General features: G+C 39.4%; 1 protein-coding gene across 1 annotated transcript in view; it reads right to left on the bottom strand.

The window, feature by feature from the left end:
- PPP2R5A (protein phosphatase 2 regulatory subunit B'alpha) overlaps nt 1-13,797 on the bottom strand; it is a 65,197-nt gene extending 51,400 nt beyond the window's left edge. The window contains exon 1 of the mRNA XM_028125797.2: nt 12,905-13,797. Within this exon, the coding sequence (XP_027981598.1) occupies nt 12,905-13,085 (181 nt within the window). The 5' untranslated portion in view covers nt 13,086-13,797. The remainder of the gene's footprint in view (nt 1-12,904) is intronic.
- Nucleotides 13,798-25,155: the final 11,358 nt, after the last annotated feature.

The raw sequence follows: 25,155 nt of genomic DNA, 5'->3' as shown, positions 1-25,155 counted from the left end.
CTCATTCCATTGCACTTCGCAGATACTGCATTTTTTACAAATTGAAGGTCTGTGGCAACTCTGCATTGAATACGTCTATCGGCACCATTTTTCCAACAGCAGTGTCCAATAGCTCACTTCATGTCTGTGTCATATTTTGATAATTCTTGGAATATTTCAAACTTTTTCATTATTTTATTTGTTATGGTGACCTATGATCAGTGATTACAACTTTCTGAAAGCTGATGATTAGCTTTTTTCAGCAATAAAGTATTTTTAAATTAAAGTAGGTATTTTTTTTAGACATAATGCTATGCACACTTAAAAGACTACAGTACAGTGTTAATATAACTTTAAATGCACTGGGAAATCAAAAAATTCATTTGACTCACTTTATTGTGATATTTCCTTTATTGTGGTGGTCTGGAACCAAACCTGAAATATCTTTGAGATATGCCTATAAATGGAATATTTGTGTCATCTGCTTAATTCAATGTTTTTTGGTTTCTTTTTTCTGTGTGATAAATTATGAAACATTGTTTTTGCTTAATTCAATTTGAATATAAAACCTGTTATTCATGAAATAAAACAGGTTTTTAGAAGCATTTTGTTTCTCATTTGGAATTTTTGGGGAACAAGAAGTATTAAAGGAATCTTTACAGATCAATGCCTCTATAGCTATTTTCAGTTTTGATGACTGTGATGAAGTTCCATCTGGCAACTGCTCCTCCCTGTGACTCCTAAGAAACACCTGCTACTGTGTTAAGAAAAAGGATTAACGACTTAGCAAGGTTGTTCAAGTCTCTAGAACAGGCCCAAGGTCTACAAACACTCCCACTTTCCCCCATAGATGGACTTCAGGGTGGTGGTGAATCCAAGAACCCTAAAATCATATATACAATATTGTATATGATATTTTCTGAGAAGATGATGCATTTCTTTAATCAGGTTTTCTAAGAGATCCATGTATAACCTCCCTAAAATTAAATATCAGTGTTCTTAGAAATTATTTCCTCTCCTTTTAATATAAGGAATTTTTTAAATCAAGGTTTAAAGTAATTTCATTTAGTATTTCCAGAAATAAAAACTTTATTCAGAAGCAAATCTAAATTAATTTTAATTTTTTCCTTTAAGAAGTATACTATTTCTAATATTCAATTAAAGTAAATGGCAGAACAACATACATTATATGATCCCACTTAATGGGAAAATATAGAAAGATACCCAAAATTTTAAGAGACGTTTCCTCAGGGGGTTTTTATTTTCTATCCTTGTAAGATTCTTTTTTGACTTGATTTTAACAGTGAAGTCTGTAAGTTTTTATAAAAATAATAAAACCACTATAAAGGAAATAGGGTAGTTAAGAATATGACATTTCTTATGGCATAGTCTTTGAGTTTATTTTAGAAAACCATGAAAACTGAAACTCACTCATGACTCACAGCAAGTATTGTATCCTAAAATAGTCATTCCTATTCCACAGAAGCTACTTTTCTAGACCTTAAAAAAAAAAAAAAGCAGTTCTCAAAATACCAAAATATGTTATGTGTAAGGTCATCCATGTGGTCCAAATTAAAAACAGGATATCAAAATATATGAAATACCAAAATCAGTGCCTGGGTATTTGTTAGCTAGGTAAAAGCTGGGTTATTTTTAAGTTTCCTAAATGAATGACAGAAATTTCCTATGAAGGAAACATGACTATTAAAACTAAATGCCCCTTAAAAGGTGCATTGTTACATTTACTACTTTATTTCCATTTTGAATTCAAATTTAGGCTGGTTCATTCACTGGAAGGACAAACGTATGTGGAAAACTACTTAAGCGGATGACATCATCCAATTTGTTTTTCTGGAGGTTTTATAGGAGAATAAAATCAGTAAAGTGATAGATGAATTAGCCCAACCAACTTTTATATCCAAGTCTCAGTTATTTTGCCTCAATTTATTTCCTCCCTCAAATTGGGAAATAATGATCAGAAAGACTACGCTAATGTGGCCACAAATACAAGTTTTCAAAAACTCTGTGTACATAGCTTGTGTAGAGGGAGACTGAAATATACACAGCATTTCCAAAAGAGAGGCAAAAATAAGCAGAGTCTGATCAGTTCCTGATATTCCATAATAACTCATTAAAACTGCTAATTATAGATTATAACTTTAACTCCAAAACATAAATCTAGCTCTGACAAAAGTGCTGAGTGATTAAAAGTTCACTTCATCTTGTGTCTCAGTACTCATTCATAAAACAAATGTTAAATGTTCTCCAATGAAAATTTTACATTATTTAAAAAAGGGAGGAACAGTGCTAAAAGGGAGACACCAAAGAAGATCAATTAAGTTATTTTTATATCAGCACAACTTAAGAAATAAAAATCCTCTGCATTGAAGATTCTTAGAAAAATGTTCAATAGTGGTCTACTTGCCCAGGACCTAAAAGAAGTCAGTATCTTGACAAGGTTCAATTACTACTATTTCTCCTTTGTACTGTTAGGAAATAAGGTATTAATATTGCTTTAGTGCAGGCAATACACATCTTCAGTTTAATATTATAGAGGAAGAATCAAAAACCAACTGAAAAGATACTGAGCTACATATGACCTGCACAGACATATAACCTACCTGTTTTTGTTTCTTCATCAAAAAAATGCTAAATTTAGGGTTGTATGTAAACATCATGGGACTCAGTTATAAGTTAGTATAAAATTGTGAATCACTGCATGACACAAAATAGTGCTTTTCTTTAAGCCAATCTAATAGCTTTTGCTTCATTATTTCATTCAATAAATAATAAAACCAAGAAGTGATTACCTAAATACTGGTGAAGAAGATACAGATCTCAGTCTTGGAGCACTTACACTCTAAAGGCAGAAAACAAATAAGTAACTCTAACCTTACTCATGCACTTCTCCCAACATATTCTGTAATGTCCCTCACACATACACCATGGGGTATACAGAGACATTCCACTGAACAGTGAATAGATAATCCCAATTTGGCCAGAAGACCAAGTAGCCAACATCACAAACTATGACCATTTTCTAAAAGGCAAACTTGAAAATCTTCTAATTAATGTTTAGAAGTCACAGAAATTACCAAATGGGTACTCCATGATTCATGCTTCCAAAAGAAAATCTATTTGATATTCTTACTTGGGTTTCCAAAAGACATCTCAAACTTCAAATTTCCAAAATTCAATTCTGGATTTTCCCTCTATATCTGGTTCCTTCTTTAATGTATTCCTTCTCAGTGGTGGTAGACCTACCCACTCAGTGGTCCAAGCTAAAGCACCTGAAAATCACCCTTGATTCCTACCTTTCCTTCTCCACCTCTCCTCAAATAATTAACAAGTCCTATCTAAGATATATCCCAAATACATCTCTTTCTTTCCATTTCAACTACTACCACCCCTAGCCCAAGTCATGCCATGTCTCACCTTGCCCTAATAAAATAATCTCCAATTAGTCCTCCTTCTAAAAGTCTTGTTCTGCTACAATCCATTCTGCACCTGACAGCTAATGATGAATTTTTTTTTCTAATTGTCAAGCTTCCTGAAAGAGATGTCCATATTTACTGACTTGACTTTAACAATTTCCATTCATTCCTCACTTTACAGAAATTTCAAGTCTATCAATCCTTGGAAATGCCTCTCAAGTCACCAGTTAAGACTACCAAACCCATGGAAACTTTTCAGCTCTTATTTGACTTGTCAACAGCTCTTTTCGATGTTACTAGTCCCCCACCCCCATTTTTTAAAAAAGATTTATTTTTTGTGAGACAAAGAAAAAGAAAGAATGTGCACACACACAAGCAGGAGCGGGGAGAGGGGCAGAGGGAGAAGCAGACTCCCTGCTGAGCAGGGAGCTTGATGAGGGACTCGACCCCAGGACCCTGGAATCATGACCTGAGCTGAAGGCAGACGCTTAACCAACTGAGCCACCCAGGCGCCCCTCCCCCATTCTTAAAGCTTCTCTTCCCCTCACTGCCTTGTCTCTCCTCTTACCTGTCTTCCTTTGGCTTCCACTCCAGCTGTCTCTCTTGCCTTGAGATTACCCCCTTTCCTCTAATCATCATCTAAATGATGGTTCCTTGGCCTCTTCCCTTTCCATACATTTTCAGTGGTTGCTTCTACTCGAACCATTTCAAATACCACCATCTAAAGATTCCCAAATTGTTCTCTTTAGCATAGGTCTTTCTACTTAGCTACAGACCCAAATATCTAACTTCCTACTAGACAGCTTCACTTTGACTTCCCACAGGCACTTCAACTTGTCCAACAAAAAAACATTTTCCCCCAAATCTGACCTTCCTCTCTTTTTCCCTTTCAGTAAATTGCTATCATGCCTCTAGTTGCCCGAGTTAGAAATCATCATTGGTTTCTCCCTGTCACCAAGTCTTGCCTTAGACAAGGCCACCTTCATCTCATGTGAATTACTGTGCCAGCATCCTAACTAGAGTTCCTTACTCCCATCTCTCAATACACTCTTCATGCTACTATCAGGAGTAAACACATCGGGTGCCTCGGTGGCTCAGTTGGTTAAGCGACTGCCTTCAGCTCAGGTCATGATCTCAGGGTCCTGAGATCGAGCCCTGCATCGAACCCCACATCGAGCCCCACATCGGGCTCCCTGCTCGGTGGGAAGCCTGCTTCTCCCTCTCCCACTCCCCTTGCTTGTGTCCCCTCTCTTGCTGTGTCTCTCTGTCAAATAAATAAATAAAATCTTAAAAAAAAAAGGAGTAAACACAGCACATAGCATCAAGACTATGATATAGACCCTAATTGTTGCTTCAGTCTCTTCTCTGATCAGTTCTCTATTACAATATCCTTTATCACAGCCACATAGACTGCTGGCAGGTCCACAAATACGCTACACCCATTGACCTCTGGGCTGCTCATATTGCCCATTAGTTGGACTCTCAGACCCCATCTGTCTTGGCTGAACACCTCTTTAAGGTCTCAGTGTACCTGTTGCTTTCTTCAGGAAACTTTCCCTGATTTCTCTCCTTCCATACCAAAACCGGATTGGGTCCCCCATACACTACCCTAGCCACTTACTGCTTACTCTTATCACAAAACATGACAGTAATTGAAATTGCCTTACATGTCTATATTCCCCACCAAACTACAAGCTCCTAAAGACATTTAATTTTTAAAAAATTCATCATTTTATTCACTTTATTAAGTAAAGCTTTAATCTCTAAATTTTAAGCACTATGAACACCAAAGAGAGGAAAATATTTCTGCACCAGATTTTGAAAGCAAAGTATTATCTAGTTTTAACAGCAGGCAAACAAAATTTTTCCTCTGGCCAAATTAAAGAATGATAGTGTTTTTTGTTTGTTTGTTTGTTTTTTTAAGGCAGATACAGGGGCACCTGGATGGCTCAGTTGGTTAAGCACCTGACTCCTGGTTTTGGCTCAGGTCATGGTCTCGGGTGGTGGGATCAAGCCCTGCATCAAACTCCCTGCTTAGCAGGGCGTCTGCTTGGAATTCTCTCTCCCTCTGTCTCTCCCCCGCCCCCTCTCTCTCTATTTTTTTTAAAAAGGCAGATACATATTCCTACAGAAATTATATTTTACTTATGGCTTCAGCAGATGTTTATCTGTCTGAAACACTCCGTTTTGCTACATCAAAATTCAGAGTTAACAACAGAAACTCTCATCTTTTTTACTTTATTAATTTAAAGGCATGGAATTAACAATGTGTTTAAATAATCACTAACTTGTGATAACAGCTGTAACTGTAGATTAACTTTTACCAGTGAGTGTGAAACAAAGGCAAAACCACTTAAAAGAGAAAATGTATAATTTTTGAAGCCATATTTAAAACTTAAACTCCTGAACTACAAGTTTTAAGTCCAGTCATTAAAAAATTCTTGTTTCAGACATTTAACCCGTTTTTAGGTACGGCCCATACAGTTTATTCATTAACAAAGCAAAACCTGAGAAAACATCTAGGAGCTTAAAAATCCCGTATTTTCTCCCTACATTAAAGAAAGCTTCTCTGATGAAATGACAAGCTATTTATTTTGAACAAGAGTGAAATGGATTCCCAATGAAGGCTAAACTACAATGACTTCTGTGGTCCCATTCACCACCAGAAGGCTCAACTAGATATAACATCATGGTAAGGTTATAGTAGCTGCAATTAGCATCACCATTCCAGTAGGAGGAGTGTGTTCCCAAGAAATTCCTTGCCTTCAGTGTCCAAGTTAGAAACAGGTTCTCTGAATTTTATGTGAGCCTATCATATTCAGCAAATTACTTCTCCAAAAATTATAATGTGTTTCTTTAGAATTCCTGATCCAAATTGCAGGATCTCGAAAATTCACCAATACTCATTCAAAAAGCCCACATAAACAAATTCCTTCAGGGAAGACTTCAAACAGATATACATATAAAGTAAATTTGAAACTGCTTATTCGTCAATATCCTGCTCAGACAAGTAGAGTTTATTTTGCATAAACCTACTCTGTCATGTAAAACTCTTTCAGCAAAGCATTTAGGTTCCTTGTTACACAATAATGCATTAAAAGTAATTATATATTTAAAATGTGTTCCTTTCATCTCCTTCAAGGACATCCTTATAAAGATGGCAACTCAAATTTAGAAATTACTGCAAACTAATTATTTGAGTTCATTTAATGTTTGTATACACATGTCCAGGTTGGGAGTCAACCCAGTACTATTTTCTTCCATATAAACGTTACACACACCTTTCCTAGCAAGAAATCTATCAATAATGTTACATGTTACTTAAACCAGTCATTTGCAAAGCATAAATACAAGAGCAAACAATCCTTCGTTTTAAACCTACATTTACTATTTACTGTCATGGTATCAAAAGCCCAGAATTTATTTACTTAAAAACCCTGAACTAGGCTTAGGCACAAATACATTAAAATAAAAAAAAAAAAAAGAAGAGAACCAATCTGCTGATAGATAGCATCAAACATCACTGAACAAATGTCACTGAAAGAAGCACCATCATCAATAACTGGATGGGGGAAGGGGTGTTAAGGGAAGACAGTCAAAAGACAACAGGTAATTTCTTGGACAAAACAGTTGTTCTAACGACATAATTACATTTACTATGCACAGAATACTGTATTTGGTACCACAATGGGATATGAAAACACAGATGACTTCTGCTTTCAAAGTCTTTCATTCTGGAGAGAGAACATCACTCCATAAAACTGAACACTGACTCAAAACAACAAATCAACAAATATGCCTTATTCAAATTGGATAGCAGAAAGGCCAAAAACAAAATAGGAACATGACATATAAGTGGTACCAGGTCCTTGATGCTTTACCTTCAATAAAAAGCTGTAATCAAGATTAAGATGACAGAAGTAAAAATACCGTGCAAAAAAATTTCTTTTTGCCGAATAAGGAGAAGGCATGACCAAAAATACAGTTATATTCAAGAATAGTTCATTTGCTTAATACCTAATATTCAACATATACACTAGTAATATTAGTTCTAAATCTTAAAGAAGCAGAACAATGCTTTTAGGGTATAGCAAATATTAGTTTTATACTCCAAAATGGTTGGAATCATCATGTTACCCTGAATGATGGAATTAAAAACCCTCTATGATATGTTCTCACTTTCATTTTACTCAGCCACAGCTCTAAAATCAGAGAAAAGAAAAACAGACCACCTAGTATAAAATGATTAACGGTTGAGTTTTAATTATGATAACTACAGAAAAATCCTATAGAATCATCTCATCATACCTAAAACTCCAGAATCTAACTAACATCCCTTCAGGAAAGCCTCTGATTAGCCACAGGGGGCAGCAAAGTTAAAAGAGTGAAAAGTAAATAGCAGGAGGTGAAGTGAGGGCAGGAAATGTTAATAAGCTGGGTAATGAGCCATGAGTATCAGAGAGAAAAGGAGAGAGTCTCAATTAATGAATTAAATCAATAGACAGATAATGTTAAATTACTGATTCTCAACCCTTGGCTGCACATTAGAATCACCCCGGGGGAGCTTTTAAAAATACAAATGCCTGTATCATACCTTAGGCCAATTAATTTAGAATCTCTTAAGGGTGGGCCTTGGCATTGATATTTTTTTAAAGCTCTCCTCTAAGTGTACAGCCACAGCTGAGAACCAGAGTGCTAAACACAAAAATAAAAATAAGCTAGTCTCCATTACCAGCTTTTTACAATTTAAAAAGTTAAATTTCAAAAATAAAGCACAAAAACCGATTTCCCAAATATATTATTTTTGTTGATAAACTGGTCTTTCTCATCCCAAGAGGTACAAAAACTCATTAAGAACTAATTCATCTTTGTGATTTTATCAAGGAAAAATGTGATTCTTATAAATAGAAATGATTAAACTGATGCAGAAAGACAACTCAAGTTTACTATTTACAGGATAGCGCTCTATCCCACGGATCACACTATTTTAACTCAATACATTTTACTGCACTATCACTTTATTCAATTAGACACTTCATAAAGTAATTCCAAAATTCAATTAAGGATCAGAGGAGGTAATAAAATTGGGGGGGGGAAGAAATTTGACCCTAAATAGGAATTCTGAAGATGTTAAATTAAACTTAATTAGAAAAATTTTCCTTCAGGTAGAGGCCAGCAATGGATATTATGTTATCAATTTCTCTAAGAAGTATATCCTAAAAAAATTTTTTTATTAAAAAATAATCTTCCAGAAGAAATTTCACATTACTTTCAGAAAACAGTCCTAAAATGACAAAAATGTGTTATATCCCTTTTCAAACATTTTTCTTGACATATTCAGATGCATTTCAACTCTCCTTTAGTGCCAACCCAACTACAAATAGGGATTTGGGGTTTAGAGAAAATGCTATTAACTTTGAGAAGACCTATAAACCTTAAAAGTTGAGTTAGCAATGTTTCCCACCAAAAGAAAGTTAAGATAGTTAAGAAACTTCAGATCATGTCAGTGTTCTTGTTCCAGTTACCCTAAAAGACCACATACCTCAAGGGAAAAAAAAAATTTTTTTTCCTAAAGGTCAGCAAGGCACTTCAAATCAGCATCACTGTTTACTGGCCTGGATACCTCCAGTGGGACCCAGTTTCTAAGAATATACCAAAGAATCTGAGTGATACTTAGGAGGTTCTTCACTACCATCTCAAAGCCGGTTTCATTCTGTTCTTTGCCATTTACTGGCTGTCTCTTAGGAGAAATGCACAACTATACAATTCTACTGGTTAATTCAATTACTTTGCTTGGTAAAAATCTTCTAACTACAGCTTTTAATATTTTAAACAGTCTTTACCTTATTTCCACTTTCACACTGAAAAATGATATAGCTTCACCTTACTTCACATAAAAAATATCTGAAAACTGGTTATAAATAAAATCATGCTTTAAGTACACTAGGAAGGTTTACTATTTACATGAATCCTTCATTAAAAAAATACTTAATCCAGACTTTCAAATATCAAAGAGAATGGGAGCTAACATTCTTTGCCTATTTTTAGATACTTTAATTACATTATTTCACTTAATCCCCACAATCCTGGGGAGATAGAAGGTATTATCCCCATTTTACAGATAAGGAAAACAACTCAGAAAGATTAAAAATTTAACTTTGACCCGGGATTAACCCCAATGACCTAACTCTATCATACTGGATCAAATTTTTATAAAACAGGTTAACAGCAAATATACTGAAATAATTTGACCTGAGTACCTGTATCGGTTGCAATACCAGAGAAATCACAGGCCTGAAACTAAGTTGTTTAAGCCTCAACTTTCTCATCGATAAAATGTGAATGATACTGGCTTTGCACAGAGTTGCTGGGTGACCCAGTGAAATACAATGTTTGTAAAAACACAGGTAGCTATGGCATGTCAGGCAAGAGCACTACCTTAGTAGGCTTGAAAAAGAAAGGGATATCAGATTTAGGAGTTACACCTCTTCGGACTTTCACTTATTATACACAATACTGTTTTATAATTAAAGTATGAAACAATTTGTAAATGCTAAGAATTATATAAATGTAAGGCATCTACTACTTTACCAAATAAATCCTTCCTGAGACTTAAACAAAATAAGTTAGAAGAGGCTGAAAAACTTCCTATTGTGAAGAACAGATTTTTTAATGTTAGAAGTTTCCTAACTGTTGGTTACTAGAGGAAAAATTTAAGGTAGAAAAATTAAGTCCTATACTAACCTAAATTTAAAAACAGAATAAAATGGTTGATAAAATGCTTCTACTTTTATTTTCCAGTACCTAGTTCTCAGGGGGGAGCTTACAGAATTAACATAACAGGAAAATTTAAAAGTGCTTTGAAAAAAAAATTTTTAAGCTATACAATGAGGCAGTTTAATTTTCAGGACCCACATGACAGTTTCTTGTTTTTAAAAAATCCTTTTAACAAGTCTTTTTCATTAAACACTTTGTATAACAAAATAGTTTTCTCTGAACATTTTCCCTATTAAAATCCTGCAACCTACTTACTAAATGATTTTGCACAAAAAAACTTCTTATAGACGAAAAAGTTGGATTATTTTGTTAATCCCTACCCATAGTATGCTTTGCGGAAAATAGCTGGCACCTTTCCAGTTTAGATCCATGTGGACAAAGTGTAACATAAGCAGGTTAGTATAAACACTTGAAAGATCTTGGTTGCCCACAAATATCTGAATCTCTCCACAGGAAGATTATATTTCAGAGCAGGAAGAAAAATTCTCTTTCATACACATACTAAAGGGCTTTCCACTGGTTTTTGTTAAGACCACAAATGGAAAAAACTACTACAGACAGAAAAAGCACACAACTCTGTGGTATCAAGTACACTGCCAAAGTACCATGTGAAGCAACTGAATTTTTTTTAAAAAGCACTTTTCAAGCATTTTGGCATTTGGAGTAAAAGTAGCTCTTATTAGTGGGCGATCCAAGAAGGGTCGTATTTCCACAATTAAATTTGCATAAATTTATCTTGAATACTTAACCTTCCTTTTAAAGAATACTGTATTTTCATGTTAAATATACAGAATTAATCTAAAGTTCCAATTTTATTTTTTCCGTACTAGTGACCAAATACTATAAATAAAACATTCAATGACACCTTCAACTTGTTGAACTATGCACCATATAATTTAGAGGATTACTGACTCTGCATTTTTTGTCAAGCTTTTAAAAACTGTATTAAAGCTGCATTTCCTAGCTTGATCTACTAACGATGTTTAATATGCAATTATTTTTATTAAATAAAAGTAAATATATTAATAAGGATAACAGTACTAAGAATCCACAGTACCTTACTAAAAAGCAAATTTAATAAATATGAAAAACACTAGCAGCAAACCTTCACAATTTAATGGAAAAAAATCAATGATATAAAAATGTTTTAATTAAATTTACACTTTGAAATCCATGAATAGCAATCCAATGTCCTAATAGGTAAGATGATATTCTTTTATAGCTGTGACATCAGTCAAGAATTAAAATCTTGGAAATGCCTACCATTGTGATCTACCATTGACTATGATATGTAAATTTTAATCATTTTTGCATGCTGAACAACAAATGATAAATGCAGCAACACAAGCTACACATATCTTAAAACCTTTCAAAAGCTAGTTGGATTCTGGCTGTGGGATGTCCTTGATTAAAAGCACCCCAAGAGGCAGGACAGTATAGGGTCTGAATGGGGTTCCAGATCTATTGTAGGTCAACTGCGATTTGATCTGGGGTTTTCTTTAGACTCCTCGCCAAACTAAGGCTGGATTCGTAAGTCCAAAGAAAAATCAGAGCCAGGTTATACTTGAAGGAGATGAAATGGATTGAAAAATCTGAACATGTATCTATTTTAGTAAGGGATCTTTAATTTCCAGGCCTTGCAAACCAGATAATCTAGATTTCTAACAGGTTTCTTTTGTACAAGAATTGTTTTAAATGTCTAGGAGCATTATCATCTTGTTCCAAGACGATTTCTATCTCATAAAAAGCGAAGACATGAAAATTATGAAATCAAAAGAGAGTAATGCACAAAGAATAAACTAGACCACCAGGAAACATTTTATTAAAAATCCTCTAAACCTCGTGGGAAAAGTAAGTGAGCCAAAAGAAGTGCCAAGTTCTCCTGTAAAGCATTAGGCACGGATACGAATTTGAATTACTGTACAAACCTACATAGTCCCTGGAATCCCTGCTTCGCGAACTAAGTTCCAATCCCACTGCAAAGCAACACTATTAACTCTTTTATACTTCTCCAAATTTACCGTGTATATCTTCTCAAGCAATAAAGTATTTTAAGTCTTTCTATTTTTTCAGTTAACTATACCATTTAAACGTAACGACCCAGTAAATAAGACTACACTACTCAGATTTTTACGCTTGTTCCTTTATAAATAAATCTGAAGACAAGCTAACTCCTAACCATTGTTTGCGTTAGGATTGCAAATAGATCCCGGTCTGTGTGACAACTGGGAACAATCAATGGAGAGGGGAGGTGAGGAGAGAGGGAGTGAGAGCAGACGCTGGGTAACTGGGAAAGTAAAGGAATAATTCAAAGTATCTGAAAAGCGGAGGAGGGTCTCGGGGAAGTACAGGTCGGAAGGTAGGGCAGGTAGTTAAAGCCATACAGGGAAAGACAAGCAAGAGGGAAGAACTACCTGGCAGGGCGCAGGAGGAGAGTTGCAATCGCAAGGGCAGGTGAGCGAGCGCGCAGGTGGGGATGGGGGCTGGCATCCTCTAGGATGGGAAGGGTTCAGGTGAATCGGGGAGAAGAAAAGCAACAAAACTCTGAAGAGCAAACCTGTTTGATTCGGGCGGGGGCGGGGGGAGGCAACGTGGGAAACACGACTCAACTACAAGCCCCAGCGCGGCAGAAGGAAAGCCCTGGAGGAAATGGCTCTGGAGGCGCGGGGGCGAGCCCCTGCGCTCTCCCCCGGGGCCGCACCCTCGGAGGTTACCTTTGAGCTGGGGCAAGGGGTGCAGCTCCGCCTGGCTGCCCTGGCTGCGGAACTGCGACGAGCCCTGGGAGCGCTTCTGCCTCTGCGCCTTGCGCACCGATTTCCGGGTGAAGCCGTCCACTTTCTCCGAGGCCGAGATGGCGGCGCTGGCAGCCCCCACCGGCGGCGACGACGACGACATCTCCGCGGCCCTGGCGCTTGGCAGCTCCGGCTGCTGCGTGCACGGAACGGGCAGCGGCAGGAGGAGGAGGCGGGGGAGAGGCGCGGAGAGCTCGCGCCCCACCGACCCGTCCCCCCGGCCGCGCCGCCCTCCCGCTCCCGGGCGCCGCCGAGCTTCTCCTCGCTGCCCGCCGCCGCCTCACGGCCACATCTCAGTGCCGGGGGTTCCGGGTCCCCGCCGCGCGGCCACCTCCCGGGGCTGACGGAGGCAAGGGCGGGGGCGAAGGGGGGTGAAGAAGTTGTTGACTTCGGGCGCGGAGGGCGGGTGGAAGAGAGCCTGAAGTTTGGACAACTGAGGCGAGGGCGCGGGGGTGCGGACGCCGAGCGCGCCTCTCTTCTCTTCTGCCGGGTTCGCCAACCGGCCGGCCGGCCCCTCAGTGTCCGCTGCCAGCACAGCCCGCCCTGCTAGGAGCCTCCTCCCGAGGCGCTGCCATCGCGGGTCCCCTCCGAGTCGCCGCCGCGGTGCCCGCTCTTCCCTGTCAGCGCCGGACCCTCATCTCCCGGGGCGGTTACCCGCCGCCCCGGCTCTGGGCGCGCACACACTCGCTCCTCACAGCGTCTAGCGGTCCGAGCCCCCTCCCCCACGCGCCCTTCCGCCGCCCCCGGAGAACCCCCAGCGAGCGACCGCTACAACTTGAGAAGGTGGAGGGTGCACGCGGGGGAGGGGGGGTGTAGTGTGTGTGCGTGTGCGCGCGCGTTAGGGCGCGCGGCCCGGAGGAGGGGCCGCGCGAGGGGTGGGGAAGGAGGAGATTGACTGACAACTTCCGCAGGGTCCCGCCAGCCTCTCGGACGTTCGGGAACGAGTAGGAGGTGGGAAAACATGCCAGTTCTCTCAGCCAATCGCAGGGCTAAGCGGCACGAACGGGGTGAGGCGTGGCCTCCTACACGGTCTATTTAAGCGGGGAGGCTAGGCTCAGAAATGGGGCGAGGTTGTGTGACGGACTTCTGCCACAGCCAATCGTAAGTGAGGACGGCAAGCGGTGCGCCGCCACGTCACAACCGCGCGAGTTATTCTTCTGGTAGAGAGGGGAAGTGCCCCGCCACCAGCAAGCGGATTTGCACGCCTGCGCGACAGCTCCAGGCTATAATTGCTCTTCTGACAGCCTATGAAAAGACCAGAAGACTAGAGTGGGTAGTTTAGAGAGCAAAATGAAGGCCCTTTCCCGTCCCTGTCCCCTCTGTTGGCCAATGAGGAACTGAAGCGACTGATGGGGCTTGAGGTCTGGGGCGGGAAAGAGCGCCAGGTGTTACATCACTAAAATGGGTGGAGCAGAAGTCGGGTTTGGGAAAAGAGCGGTTGGATTGACGGGCGAAGGGGCCCTGGGGAAGGCGAGAAAGTGAATCCGCCCATTTGGGGTTGGGCACTGGATTCCCGGGCGGGCCTTGGAACCTCCACTGGTCTTAAACCGCGTAATTAGTAGTTGCGGAATAAATTGGTAGCTCTTGAGTGGTTCAGGCACCGTGGTTCCGACAGCTGTTTTCGCGCCTAGTGTGGGCAGTCTAGCATCTACTGCTTCAGAGAGTTCTCCGTATCCACACCATCCTAGAAGAGGTTTCCCGTGCCCAAGTTAGTATCCCACTAATTTTCACCCCTTCTTTAGCCAGAGACCTTCGGCTTCTCCAACAGAACCAGTACGGATTCGATGATCAGTGGCTTGTGGATTCGGGGGCTTGCCATTAACTCTCACTGTGATCTCTTCCTTGGAGATTACAAACTTCTTAAGGACAAGGACTCGTTATCTTTGTGTGTGTGTGTGTGTGTGCGCGCGCGCGGGGGGGGGGCTTTGCGTATCATGTTTAATAAAAATAAGTGAGTTGATTTGTATGAGAAGTACGCAAAGGGAACCAAATGTTCTCTCTCCAACCTATTATAAGACTCTCACTACCCAAAGTATTAGTACTAAACGAAATTCATAAATGGATTTGTCATTTACGTAAAAATTGATAAACCTTTGCAGAGTGGAAGAAGTTTTAAAAAAATTTAAGCCTAGAAAAATTTAAAAATTAAGTAAGCACGACAGTGTCTCCCTTTGGCTTAGTGGTTTTGCGCCGGTGGGCCCAAATCTCCATTCCTTTTCCCAGGAGCTCCAGACATTTTCTTTTCCACTTGATAAAAATAGGTGCCATATGTTTAAGCAAAAGTACCTGTGCATATGTACAGAAGATTTCAACTTTGGGTAGAAAGCTGGATTCTAGATCCAGAGCCAAACCAATTACCTCAAAACATCTTCCTCAAATTCAAGAGTGGTGAAACTGTATACAATTCTCCCAGTCAAGGAGGTTCAAACCTCAGCAGCAACTTTGACAATCCAGTCAAGCTCCAGACCATATTGAATCTACCTTCGCAAACGTTCAGTCCAGGCCCTCTCACAATTTGCACAGTCGACCCCCAAATATACTTCAGGGCTTTGAACTTCACTGCCAGATCAGTCTTTTAAAACTCCATTTGTATCTTATTCACGTTTGAAGAACTACCCAGTACCTACAGAATAGAGTCCAAATTCAAGGCTGTCCCTAAGCTAACACCTATTTTCAAGGCATAAACCGTACCATGTCCCTACACAAACTTTCAGATCAGACACATTATTCCACATACTGATCACCTAAAAGTAGTTGTACTCCCTTAACCCTGTCTTTACTCTTCCAACATCTTGAAATAATCCCTTTTCTCTATTTGGTTGAAACCTATCTTTTCTTCAAACCCCAACTCAATCTCTGTCTTTTATGAAGCCGTTTATGATAATCTGGCCAGAAGTGATGTCTCCCTTTACATTGCCAAAGCACTTATTGTCTACATCACCGACATGGCCTGTCATCACGCACCATTGGAGATGGCACTGTGCTCTTCCTCCCCTGAAAGTTTATAAACACCAAGAGATCAAGAACTTAGTCTTTCTATACCTCCGTATCCCCTACCAAGCACAAGATAGACATACAGTACATAACCTACTTTTTAGTTCTCAAGAGCAGGGTTTCTGAAAGTTTGGTCATTTGATCACCTGCATCAGAATTCTCTGAGGTGCTTATTTAAAATGCAGATTCCAGGGTGCCTGGGTGGCTCAGTTGGTTGTGTTCCATCCAACTCTTGATTTTGGCTCAGGTCATGATCTCAGGCTCCTGTGTTGGGCTCCTCACTCGGCAGGGAGTCAGCTTCTCTTCTTCTCCCTTGTCCCTTTCCATGATCTATCTCTGTCCCTCCCCCCACGCATGCATGCTCTCTCTCTCTCTCTCTCTCATATATATAAAATCTTAAAAAATAAGATGAAATAAAAGGTAGATTCATGGACCTGATCCCAGACATACAGAACAAGAACCTATGGGAAAAGCCCTGAGAAATGCATCTTTAATAAGCTCCCTAGATCATTCTTATGCACACAAATGTTTGAAACTACTATTCTCTGGATATTACTTCAAAAGATTGTAAATGACTAGAAGTCAGAGGTAGTACAATTAATAACAAAGAGAATTTAATAGGCTAAGAAGGTAGAATAAATAGCAGAAAACAAACCAGTGGAGTAAAGCTAAAATGCATACTGGAATATGATAATGGATACTGGAAAATAGGTAACAGAAACAAGTTGTTGAGAGACGTGGAACCAGCAAAGCTATCTAGGCTTTCTGAAATGGCCCCTTGGGGAAGAATTTTGAGCACAATTATAAAGAGTGAGCCAAAACCTGAAAAGAGAAAAGGATGTCATTCCAGATTCAAGTCACCAAACATCTTGGGGGAGGTGGGAAGAACAATAGTCCAAGAATCAAAAGGCCTGACTTTATTACTTACCAGTAGTATGATCCTGCCAAGTCACTCACTCTCTCAAGAGCCTTGGTTTCCACATGCGTACATCAGGAAAAAAGTTAAGTGAACAGCCTTCCTTACGGGGTTGGCATGAGTTTTAAATGTGACATGTGAAAGAAAATACTGGGGAAAGCAGAAACTATACACATGATAATTTTATACACATAATTTTTCATGCACTGTCATAAGTAAATAAGGTATCTGGGTCCTAAACAGAGATTTGGTCACTAAGAATCATCTATCAGGAAACTGCAATTGCAATACTAATCTATAGGTGCCTTTGATGCAGGAAGACTGTTGACAATGATTCCATGCCATAGATCTCCTACCTCTTCCCATCTATGAAGACCCTTGCTAAACAGTGATTCAGAGGCCAAGGCTTCAGCACTGGCAAATTCTTGGGATTGGTTTGTTCTCACATGACTTGATTTCCTCAGTCCATAAACATAAGTACACTTACTGATCTCATTCTTTTATTCATAATGCCTAGCTCGCTGAGGAAAATGAGTAATTCATGAAACAACAACATCCACAATAGCAAAATCATGGTCTTTTAATAGTTTTAAAGAGTGCATCAAAGCGAGTGTTCTTTCCAAATCACTGTGAAATTCACTAAAACATATCCAAGTGAGGTTTTAGCTGTCAACATTCTCTTTCCTTAAGAGCCATGATTCCCAAACTATGCTCTAACAGAACACCAGACAAATGAGCTTTATCTGCAGAATCAAATGGTGGTAGGATTTTCCAAATTTACAAAAATAAAGCTTGTCCTATGTATTTTTCTTAAAAATTTGATTCTCACTACCACTTTATTAGAACCTATGTCAAGATAGTATCTGATTTGTCATAAAATGTTGATTTTTAATATTTCACTTTTTATGTAAATACACTCATTATTGAAAATTTAAAAGGAGTAAAAGGGTCAGAAAAAGTCTCACTCCCATCCCTGTCTCCCAACATCCAGTTCCCCTCCTCAGAGGCAACCAATGCTATCCGATTCTTACATGTGCTTCTTCCAGATATGTAATATGTTTACTTCCTTAAGATTTCATAAATTAACATTTTAAGAAGCTCTACCAGACACTCATGATTTTTAGGTATTTCACACTGCTCCAGACTTCAGTAAACCTTCTAGAATTCTTACAGTTTTATGCATATCCATTCATTCATTATTTTATTCATTAATTCACTCACATAACATTTATATTTGCATGCTCTGCATCAACAGAATTAAAAAGCTGAAGGAATCTCAACGGCTGATCAGTACAGGTTTGGTGAAGTTGGTACCTGACTCTAGGTAGGCCAAGAAGGTCCTTCTCATGTGCCTCAAACTGGTTCAAATTGGAAAGTCCTTTTTTAAAATATATCTTACAGGAGACTTCTGTTTCTATGTACAATGAGATCTCCTGACTACTAACTTACTATGCAAGTTGTCAAAGCTTATTAAAATTTGGTTTTCATAAACTAAACTCAGCACTTTCCTAGATTTTTTTCAAGGACTCTAATAATTCTGTGTTTTCTTTCTGGCCCTTGTGCAGGCACATGTGCTCATTGAGATGATTGGAATTCCTGCAATTTTCAGGAAGGGTCCTTCGTTAACAGGGCAAGATCAGTTGTCATGGTTTTCAATTGCCACCACTTTTGCTTTTTAATTATAAATTGTTTCTAGTCAAGCTTATCATTTTTAAATCAGTTCACTGTAGTCTATTGTACAGCCTATTGTGTTGGTCAACCAGGAGCTTAGACAAGGTCAGTGGCAATAGAGATAGGTTAGATTGGAGATTTATCTTATAGGAGTATACAGGACTTGCAGAAGGTATTATTAATCCCCCCAAACATGGTGGTATGCTTACATGTTATGATTACCAGGGAATCTCTCTCTCATAGCTGTGAGGTCTTTTGCTGCATTTAAGCAGGCTATAATCATAAATGTCTGAAAACTCCTGGTGTACCCAATCCTTTACCTATATAAGTAACCAGGATATAATTTGAAGGGGCTCAGCTCATGCCATATCCTCTTGTCCTTGCAGAGTGGGACTAAAAAGCCTGACGTTGGCAAACTCTCCACACTTTAATTCAACCCTGAAAGCATTTTTCAAGTGCCTGCTAGGTGCCAGGCAATATGCCAGACACTAGGAATGGAAAGATAAATAAAGCATGGACCTTACAATTCAGTGAGGAGGGGCAACATAAATAAGTGATCAAAGACTACATCATAAGTGTTCCTTATGGCGTTGTGTGAAAACAGTGGAAAGAAGATCAGAATTTGGTTTGGGAGGGGGGAACCAGAGAAAATTTAAGAGAAAAAGTAATGCTTGAAGAGAGTCTTGAAACAAAATAGTTTTCAAATGGATAAGACCAAAAAAAAAAAAAAAAAAAAGAATACCTACTATTCAAGAAATTAGCTTCCCCACATTTCTTTATCACTAAGAAGGTTTTCATATCTCAGTCAATGAATTTACTTATTTCACACAGTATGTTACCAAGAAAACATTCCATTGCAACAGAATCAACTATACCACACCTTGTGTCAGAATTTGACCTGGAGGTGGATAAAGAAAAAGCAGAGATTGCATTCAACACATGACTTTCCTCTGGATATATTTTGCAAAGCAGTGATTATAAAAATACTATATGGTTTCTCAATAGTCCACACGTGTGGGTTTTATATAAATCTATAAGTGGTCTTCCCTTTCTATCCACCTAAGAGGAGCATCTAGGTTTTGAGGCAGTTCCTATCTTAAAATATCTAGCTCCTACATGTCAACAATGTGTTTTCTCTTATTGACCTGCTGTTTGGGCTCCCACTTGCAAAAACAACCAATTTGAAAAATCCAGTAAATTGATCTTATTTCTTCAATCTCAGGTTGTGTCTATGGTTTGAAGAAGCAGTATTAGTAGTATGGAATTTTCAGTTATTATTGAACTAGAAATGCTCCAATGTTTTCAGATCCTAAGTTTTGACTTCTATACCAAAGGATATAGCTTTTTAAAAAAAAAATGCCTGTCTGTGGCTGTGTATAAATGGAGTCACCACCATAAATTTAACATGTACTGCATAGTAGGCACCATTCATTTGAAGAATCCAGTAGAAAGAGATCAAATAAGATCCTCTCTGAAAGTCTCTCTTATCTGTATGACACTCCTCTCTGATCCCCTGATAATTTGGTCCCAGTGACTCTTGTCATGTTCAGGAGCAACTTTTTATATTCTTCCATCTCTGGGGGGCCCTATTCTTCTTTTGTAAAAATCACTGAAAATTCAAGCTCTCTTTTTATTCACTCTACACAAAGGCATTCTCACACACACAAAAAAATTATACCGAATGGATTGGACTATCACTATGGTAAGATTGTCTAGCACTGTAACAATTTAGTATATGCGGAACTATGAAGTCCCATTACCAAGAAAGAAAATGGGATTATTAAGAGATATAATGGTGCTCAGTATTTCCTATTCATTCATTCAAACAATATCCATTAACTTCCTATAATGTGTCTGTCTGTTCCAGGTGGTTAGAGAATGAGACAAAGTTTGCCTGCGTGGAGCTCACTGTCAGTGGGGAAAGCTCATATTAGTTGATGTTCACCAATAAAAACAAAACAGGGAATAGGCACCAGAAGAAACACCATGTAATTGCACACACAGATGCATACAGCTGTTTAGCTAACCAACAGTGTGACCAACTGGTCCTGGTTTACAAGGGACTTTCCAAGTTCTAGCACTGAAAGTCCTTTGTCCCAGGAGCCCCCTAAGTCATGGGTAAACCAGGACAGTTGGTCACCCTATAAACCAAACAAGCAATGATATCTATTTATTAGGCCTATTATGAGCAAGTCCCATGGCTTGCTAAATATTGTGGTCTCAACCCTAAGGGAGCATGAGCTCTTAGGGGAAGAGATGAGGCATGTGTCCAGGAAAAGATGACTTCTCATTGAGGACGATATTTGATGAGAGCTGAGACAATAAACTCTGAGGAGCTCACAGGTGGTGTTTGTGTTGAGGTGGAGGAGATGGGGTTTAAGCTGGACCTGGAAGATCGGGCATGATTACATAAATAAACGAAAGAGAGTGGCAGCATTTAGAAAGAATCTAATTGAAATGTCTGAACTGGAAATAAAGCATGCCAGGAAGAGTATCTCCCTCCTGCAGAGCTGCATTGACTTGTTCAAGAACAACTGATCTGCCTTTTCTCTGAATGAAGGACATGAATGTGAAAGAAAGCCAGGATCACTTGCACTTAAATCATCACCACAGAAGATTTATTACCTTTGATTTTAGTTTAAAATTATGTGAATAAATATTTTGATCTCTAAAAATCTTAAAGAAAGAAAGAAAAGAAAGAAAGAAAGAAAGAAAGAAAGAAAGAAAGAAAGAAAGAAAGAAAGAAAGAAAAAGAAAGAGGGAAGTGGTAAGGTAGGGCACTATTCAACTGCTTACTGGGTGTCTCTCAACTCAAAATGTCTGACAGATTACTCCCATCTCCGTCTCCCCTCTCTGTCACTACTTGGTATCACCATCCACCAGTCAGTCAAGGGAGGAATGGTATGAAGGCATGCAGGGGGAAGTGCAGGCAGGTTCAGGGGAGGTTAAATGTGTTGGCTAGAGAAGATGATTTCTGGAGGAGTGGTGGGAGAGAAAGCTGGGAAAGCTACATTGATTCACTCACTTGACAAACATTCACCACTTATTTTTGGCTATTTTCTGGTCTAGGTTATGGTAATAGAAAGGAAAAAAACACGTTTTTTTTTTTTCCTCAGAGATTCTGGAAAGGGAAACAAAACCAAAAACCAAAAAACCCCACAAATCAGCATAGGTATTATAATAAATACTGTGACAGATGTAAGCACAGAGAAGAAGTGCAGAATCTATGGGGTTGGGATCGAGAAAAGCTTTCTTGAGTACGAGGTTCTAGATTTGAGAACTGAAGACCTATAAGGAGTTAGTTAGGAAAAGAAACAAAGGGGAACCCATTACAAGAAGTGGGAATAGAATATGTAAGGTGCAGAGCCCTGAGAGAAGGAGATACATCCAGAAGCTGAAGGGAATTTGGTATGAGCTTTCTACAGTGGGCAGAAGATGAGGGCAGGGCAGGTCATGAAGGGCTTTGTGTGCAGTTATTGGGCTGTGTTCTCAAGTCAGTAGGGATACACTGAAGGGCTTTTAAAAGGTGAGTGGCATGATCACATTTGCATTCTAGGAAAATTACATTGTTGGCAGTGTGGAGGATGAACTGGTTATAGAAGGCAAGGCAAGAGATAGGTAGACCAGTGGTCCAGAAGAGGAAAAATGAGAACCTGAAGAAGGCTTCTGAGGTAGAATGAAAATTTCAGACTCAGGAGATATCATAAATAAAGGACATGGGGATCTATTGGGGGGGGGGTGTAGGGAGGTAAGGGACAGAGGGTAGAAAAGAATGCCTCAAGGGTATCTGGATTGAGTGACTGGTGGACAGCAATGCCATTTAGTGAGACAAAGAGGGGAGGAATATAACAGACATAATAAGTTGGACATTGATTTTGAGAGACATGTAGTGAGCAGTTGGATAATGCCGTCTGGAAGGAAAGAGATCTGGCTGAACAGAGAGATCTGAGAGTCATCAGTAAACAGAAAATAGATAAGCTCTAAGAATACCCTTGTTGTTCTGGGCAGAGTGTAGAATGAGAAGGAAAGAAGGTAAAACACACACACACACACACACACACACACACACACACACACACCACACACACACACACACACACAGGGTGCCAATATTTGAGAAAGCTGCAGAGAAAGAAGGTGGCATCTGATGATGGTATGTTAACAAGTTTGGACTTTATCCTGAGGTCAGCGGGGAAAATGAAGAATGTTTAAAGAAGAGATATGATGTTGAAAGTAGTGTTTTCATCCAGAACACTGGGTAGGGGAAGTGGAAGCCAAAGAGATTGGTTGGGGTTGAGAACAGGTGTCCAGGTGATAAAGACCTGCCTGGTTGGTAGTAAGCAGTCTGTCAACATCACCTGTGAAACTTAGTCAAACTATACTGAATTTTGAAAAAATTCCCAAGTGACAATGCAACCCCCTCAACCCAGTTCATACCTTATCCTCTGTTCCCTGATGATCACTGGCTTAAACTAAAAATGGCCTTAGGGATAGATGTGAGAGACATTACAAAAGTAACACTAGAAAGAGTTGATTAAAAGGAGTTGGCAAGTCAAAGGGAAGAATTATGAATGATGGCGAAGTTTTGAATTGGGGGCCCAATGAACTGGGGGCCTTAAACAAAAAGTCCAAAGGCTGAGCCAGTTTTCTTTTGTGGGAGGGGGAAGAAAAGAGTGTCAGAGGAAGGCAGGAAAGGGGAAGCAAAGATGAATCTGAGGCTACATATGTTGAATTAAGAGAGTTTTTAAAGGTCATTGGGGCTAGAGAGCTGGATCTTTATTTTTTAAAAAGAGGTGATGACATGTTGTATATTAATTTAGGGAAAGATGAAGATTAGCCTGGGCTGACAGCCTGGAGTAGGCCAAAGTAGAGCAAAGTAGAGCAAAGAAAGAAATTACACAAACAACATGAGCTTCTTTTTCCTCTGTAAGAAAAAAAAATTTAATGACAGAAACAAAAGGGTAAAAGATATGTAGCCTGTCAAGTGTCTCAGTAGATTCCAGTGCCAAATGGTCAGTAGGACTGCACAGGAGAGGACAAGGGCCCAGTGCAACCTCTTGTATCTGCTGTGACAGTGGGCCAAAGATCAGGAACAAGGCATCCCTCACTATTTGCAAATAGGGCTCAGTGACTCCCCTGAACATGCCATATGTGCACACACGTGCCCCCTAACACACACTCACCTGCTCACCTGTGTCCTTAATCCTAACCATCTTTCACACAAAACTGTGACATAGTCTCTTCACAATGCCTTTATAGAGGAGGCAAAAATCTATCTACCGACTGAGGATTTCCACCCAGTTTCAAACAAGGCCTATATAAGATTTCTGGCTTTCCCAGCTTCTTGACTGGCTAAGGCCTTTTCTTGCCCTCAGTAGCTAAGACTCACTCCCTCACACTGAATTATACTGATTGTATTTTCCAGCTTACTTTGGATCAAGGATATGGGATAGGACTGGAGAATAACCATAACCTGTGTAAGATACGATTCTAGTCCTTGCCCATGTTGGACTCCATATTTCAACATGAATTATTTGAGTATTAGTCTTCAAAAGAGAGAAAGTACTAAATCAATTCAATGATTTATAGTACCGTTTCCTTCTAGATGCTAAGAAGTATATGCCATGTGCTAAAAAGATAAAGGTGAGGAGGGCAAAGCTTTTGTTCTCTTGGAGTTCACAGTTTCAGGAAGAAGAAAAGTCAAACACACAGAAGTCACAGTATAAGTTAAGATAAGAAATGTACAACAAAATGCAATTAGAACTAAAGGAGGGAAGGGAGCCTGGGTGGCACAGTTGGTTAAGTGTCCAACTCTTGGTTTTGGCTCAAGTCATGATCTCAGTGAGGATTTCCTCCCAGTTTCAAATAAGGCCTATGTAAGATTTCCGGCTTTCCCAGCTTCTTGACTGCTAAGGCCTTTTCTTGCCTTCAGTAGCCAAGACTCGCTCCCTCACACTGAATTTGCCTCACACTGAATTTGCCTCACTGAGCCCCACATAGGACTCCACATTCAGTGGAGAGTCTGCTTGAAGAAGATTCTTTCCCTCTGTCCCCCTCCTCCACTGCTGCTCTCTCTCTCTCTAAAATAAATAAATAAATCTTTTTAAAAAAAAAGAACTAATGGAGGAAAGATAATATTCTGATAGGGAATGAAGAACAGGTAAGAAGGAGGAGCAGGCCATTTAAAATTAACCTTGAAGAATGCATAGAATTTCAATGGGTAGATACGTAGAGGAAAAGGTGGAGAACATTCTAATGGGGGGCAGCATGAGCCAGGTTGCTAAGATGGGAATGTGTGTGGCATATTTGGAGAACAGAAAGTAGATTAATTTGGCTGAGGTATAGCAAAGTAATAGGAGATAAAGTGGAACACAAATTGGGGGCCTATTATAGGAGACTTTGAATGCCAGGGTAAGGAGTTTGTATTTAATTCTTTAGGTAGTGAGAAGCTGTTGAGAGATTTTGCAGTAGGGGAGTGATTGACCAGACAAGTTTATAATATGTTTAACCCCAGTTGTTAACTCAGAGAAATGAAGGGAAGAGAGGCGGCAAGCAAAGAGAAACATCAGACTTGTTGGGTTTGACATGACTG

The sequence above is a fragment of the Eumetopias jubatus genome, unplaced genomic scaffold, assembly GCF_037043125.1.
Source record: "Eumetopias jubatus isolate StellerSeaLion01/CBP00866 unplaced genomic scaffold, mEumJub1_p1.0 scaffold_12, whole genome shotgun sequence".
NCBI lineage: Eukaryota > Metazoa > Chordata > Mammalia > Carnivora > Otariidae > Eumetopias > Eumetopias jubatus.
The sequence above is the reverse complement of the archived record's forward strand: the minus strand, read 5'-3'. Positions and strand labels throughout refer to the sequence as shown.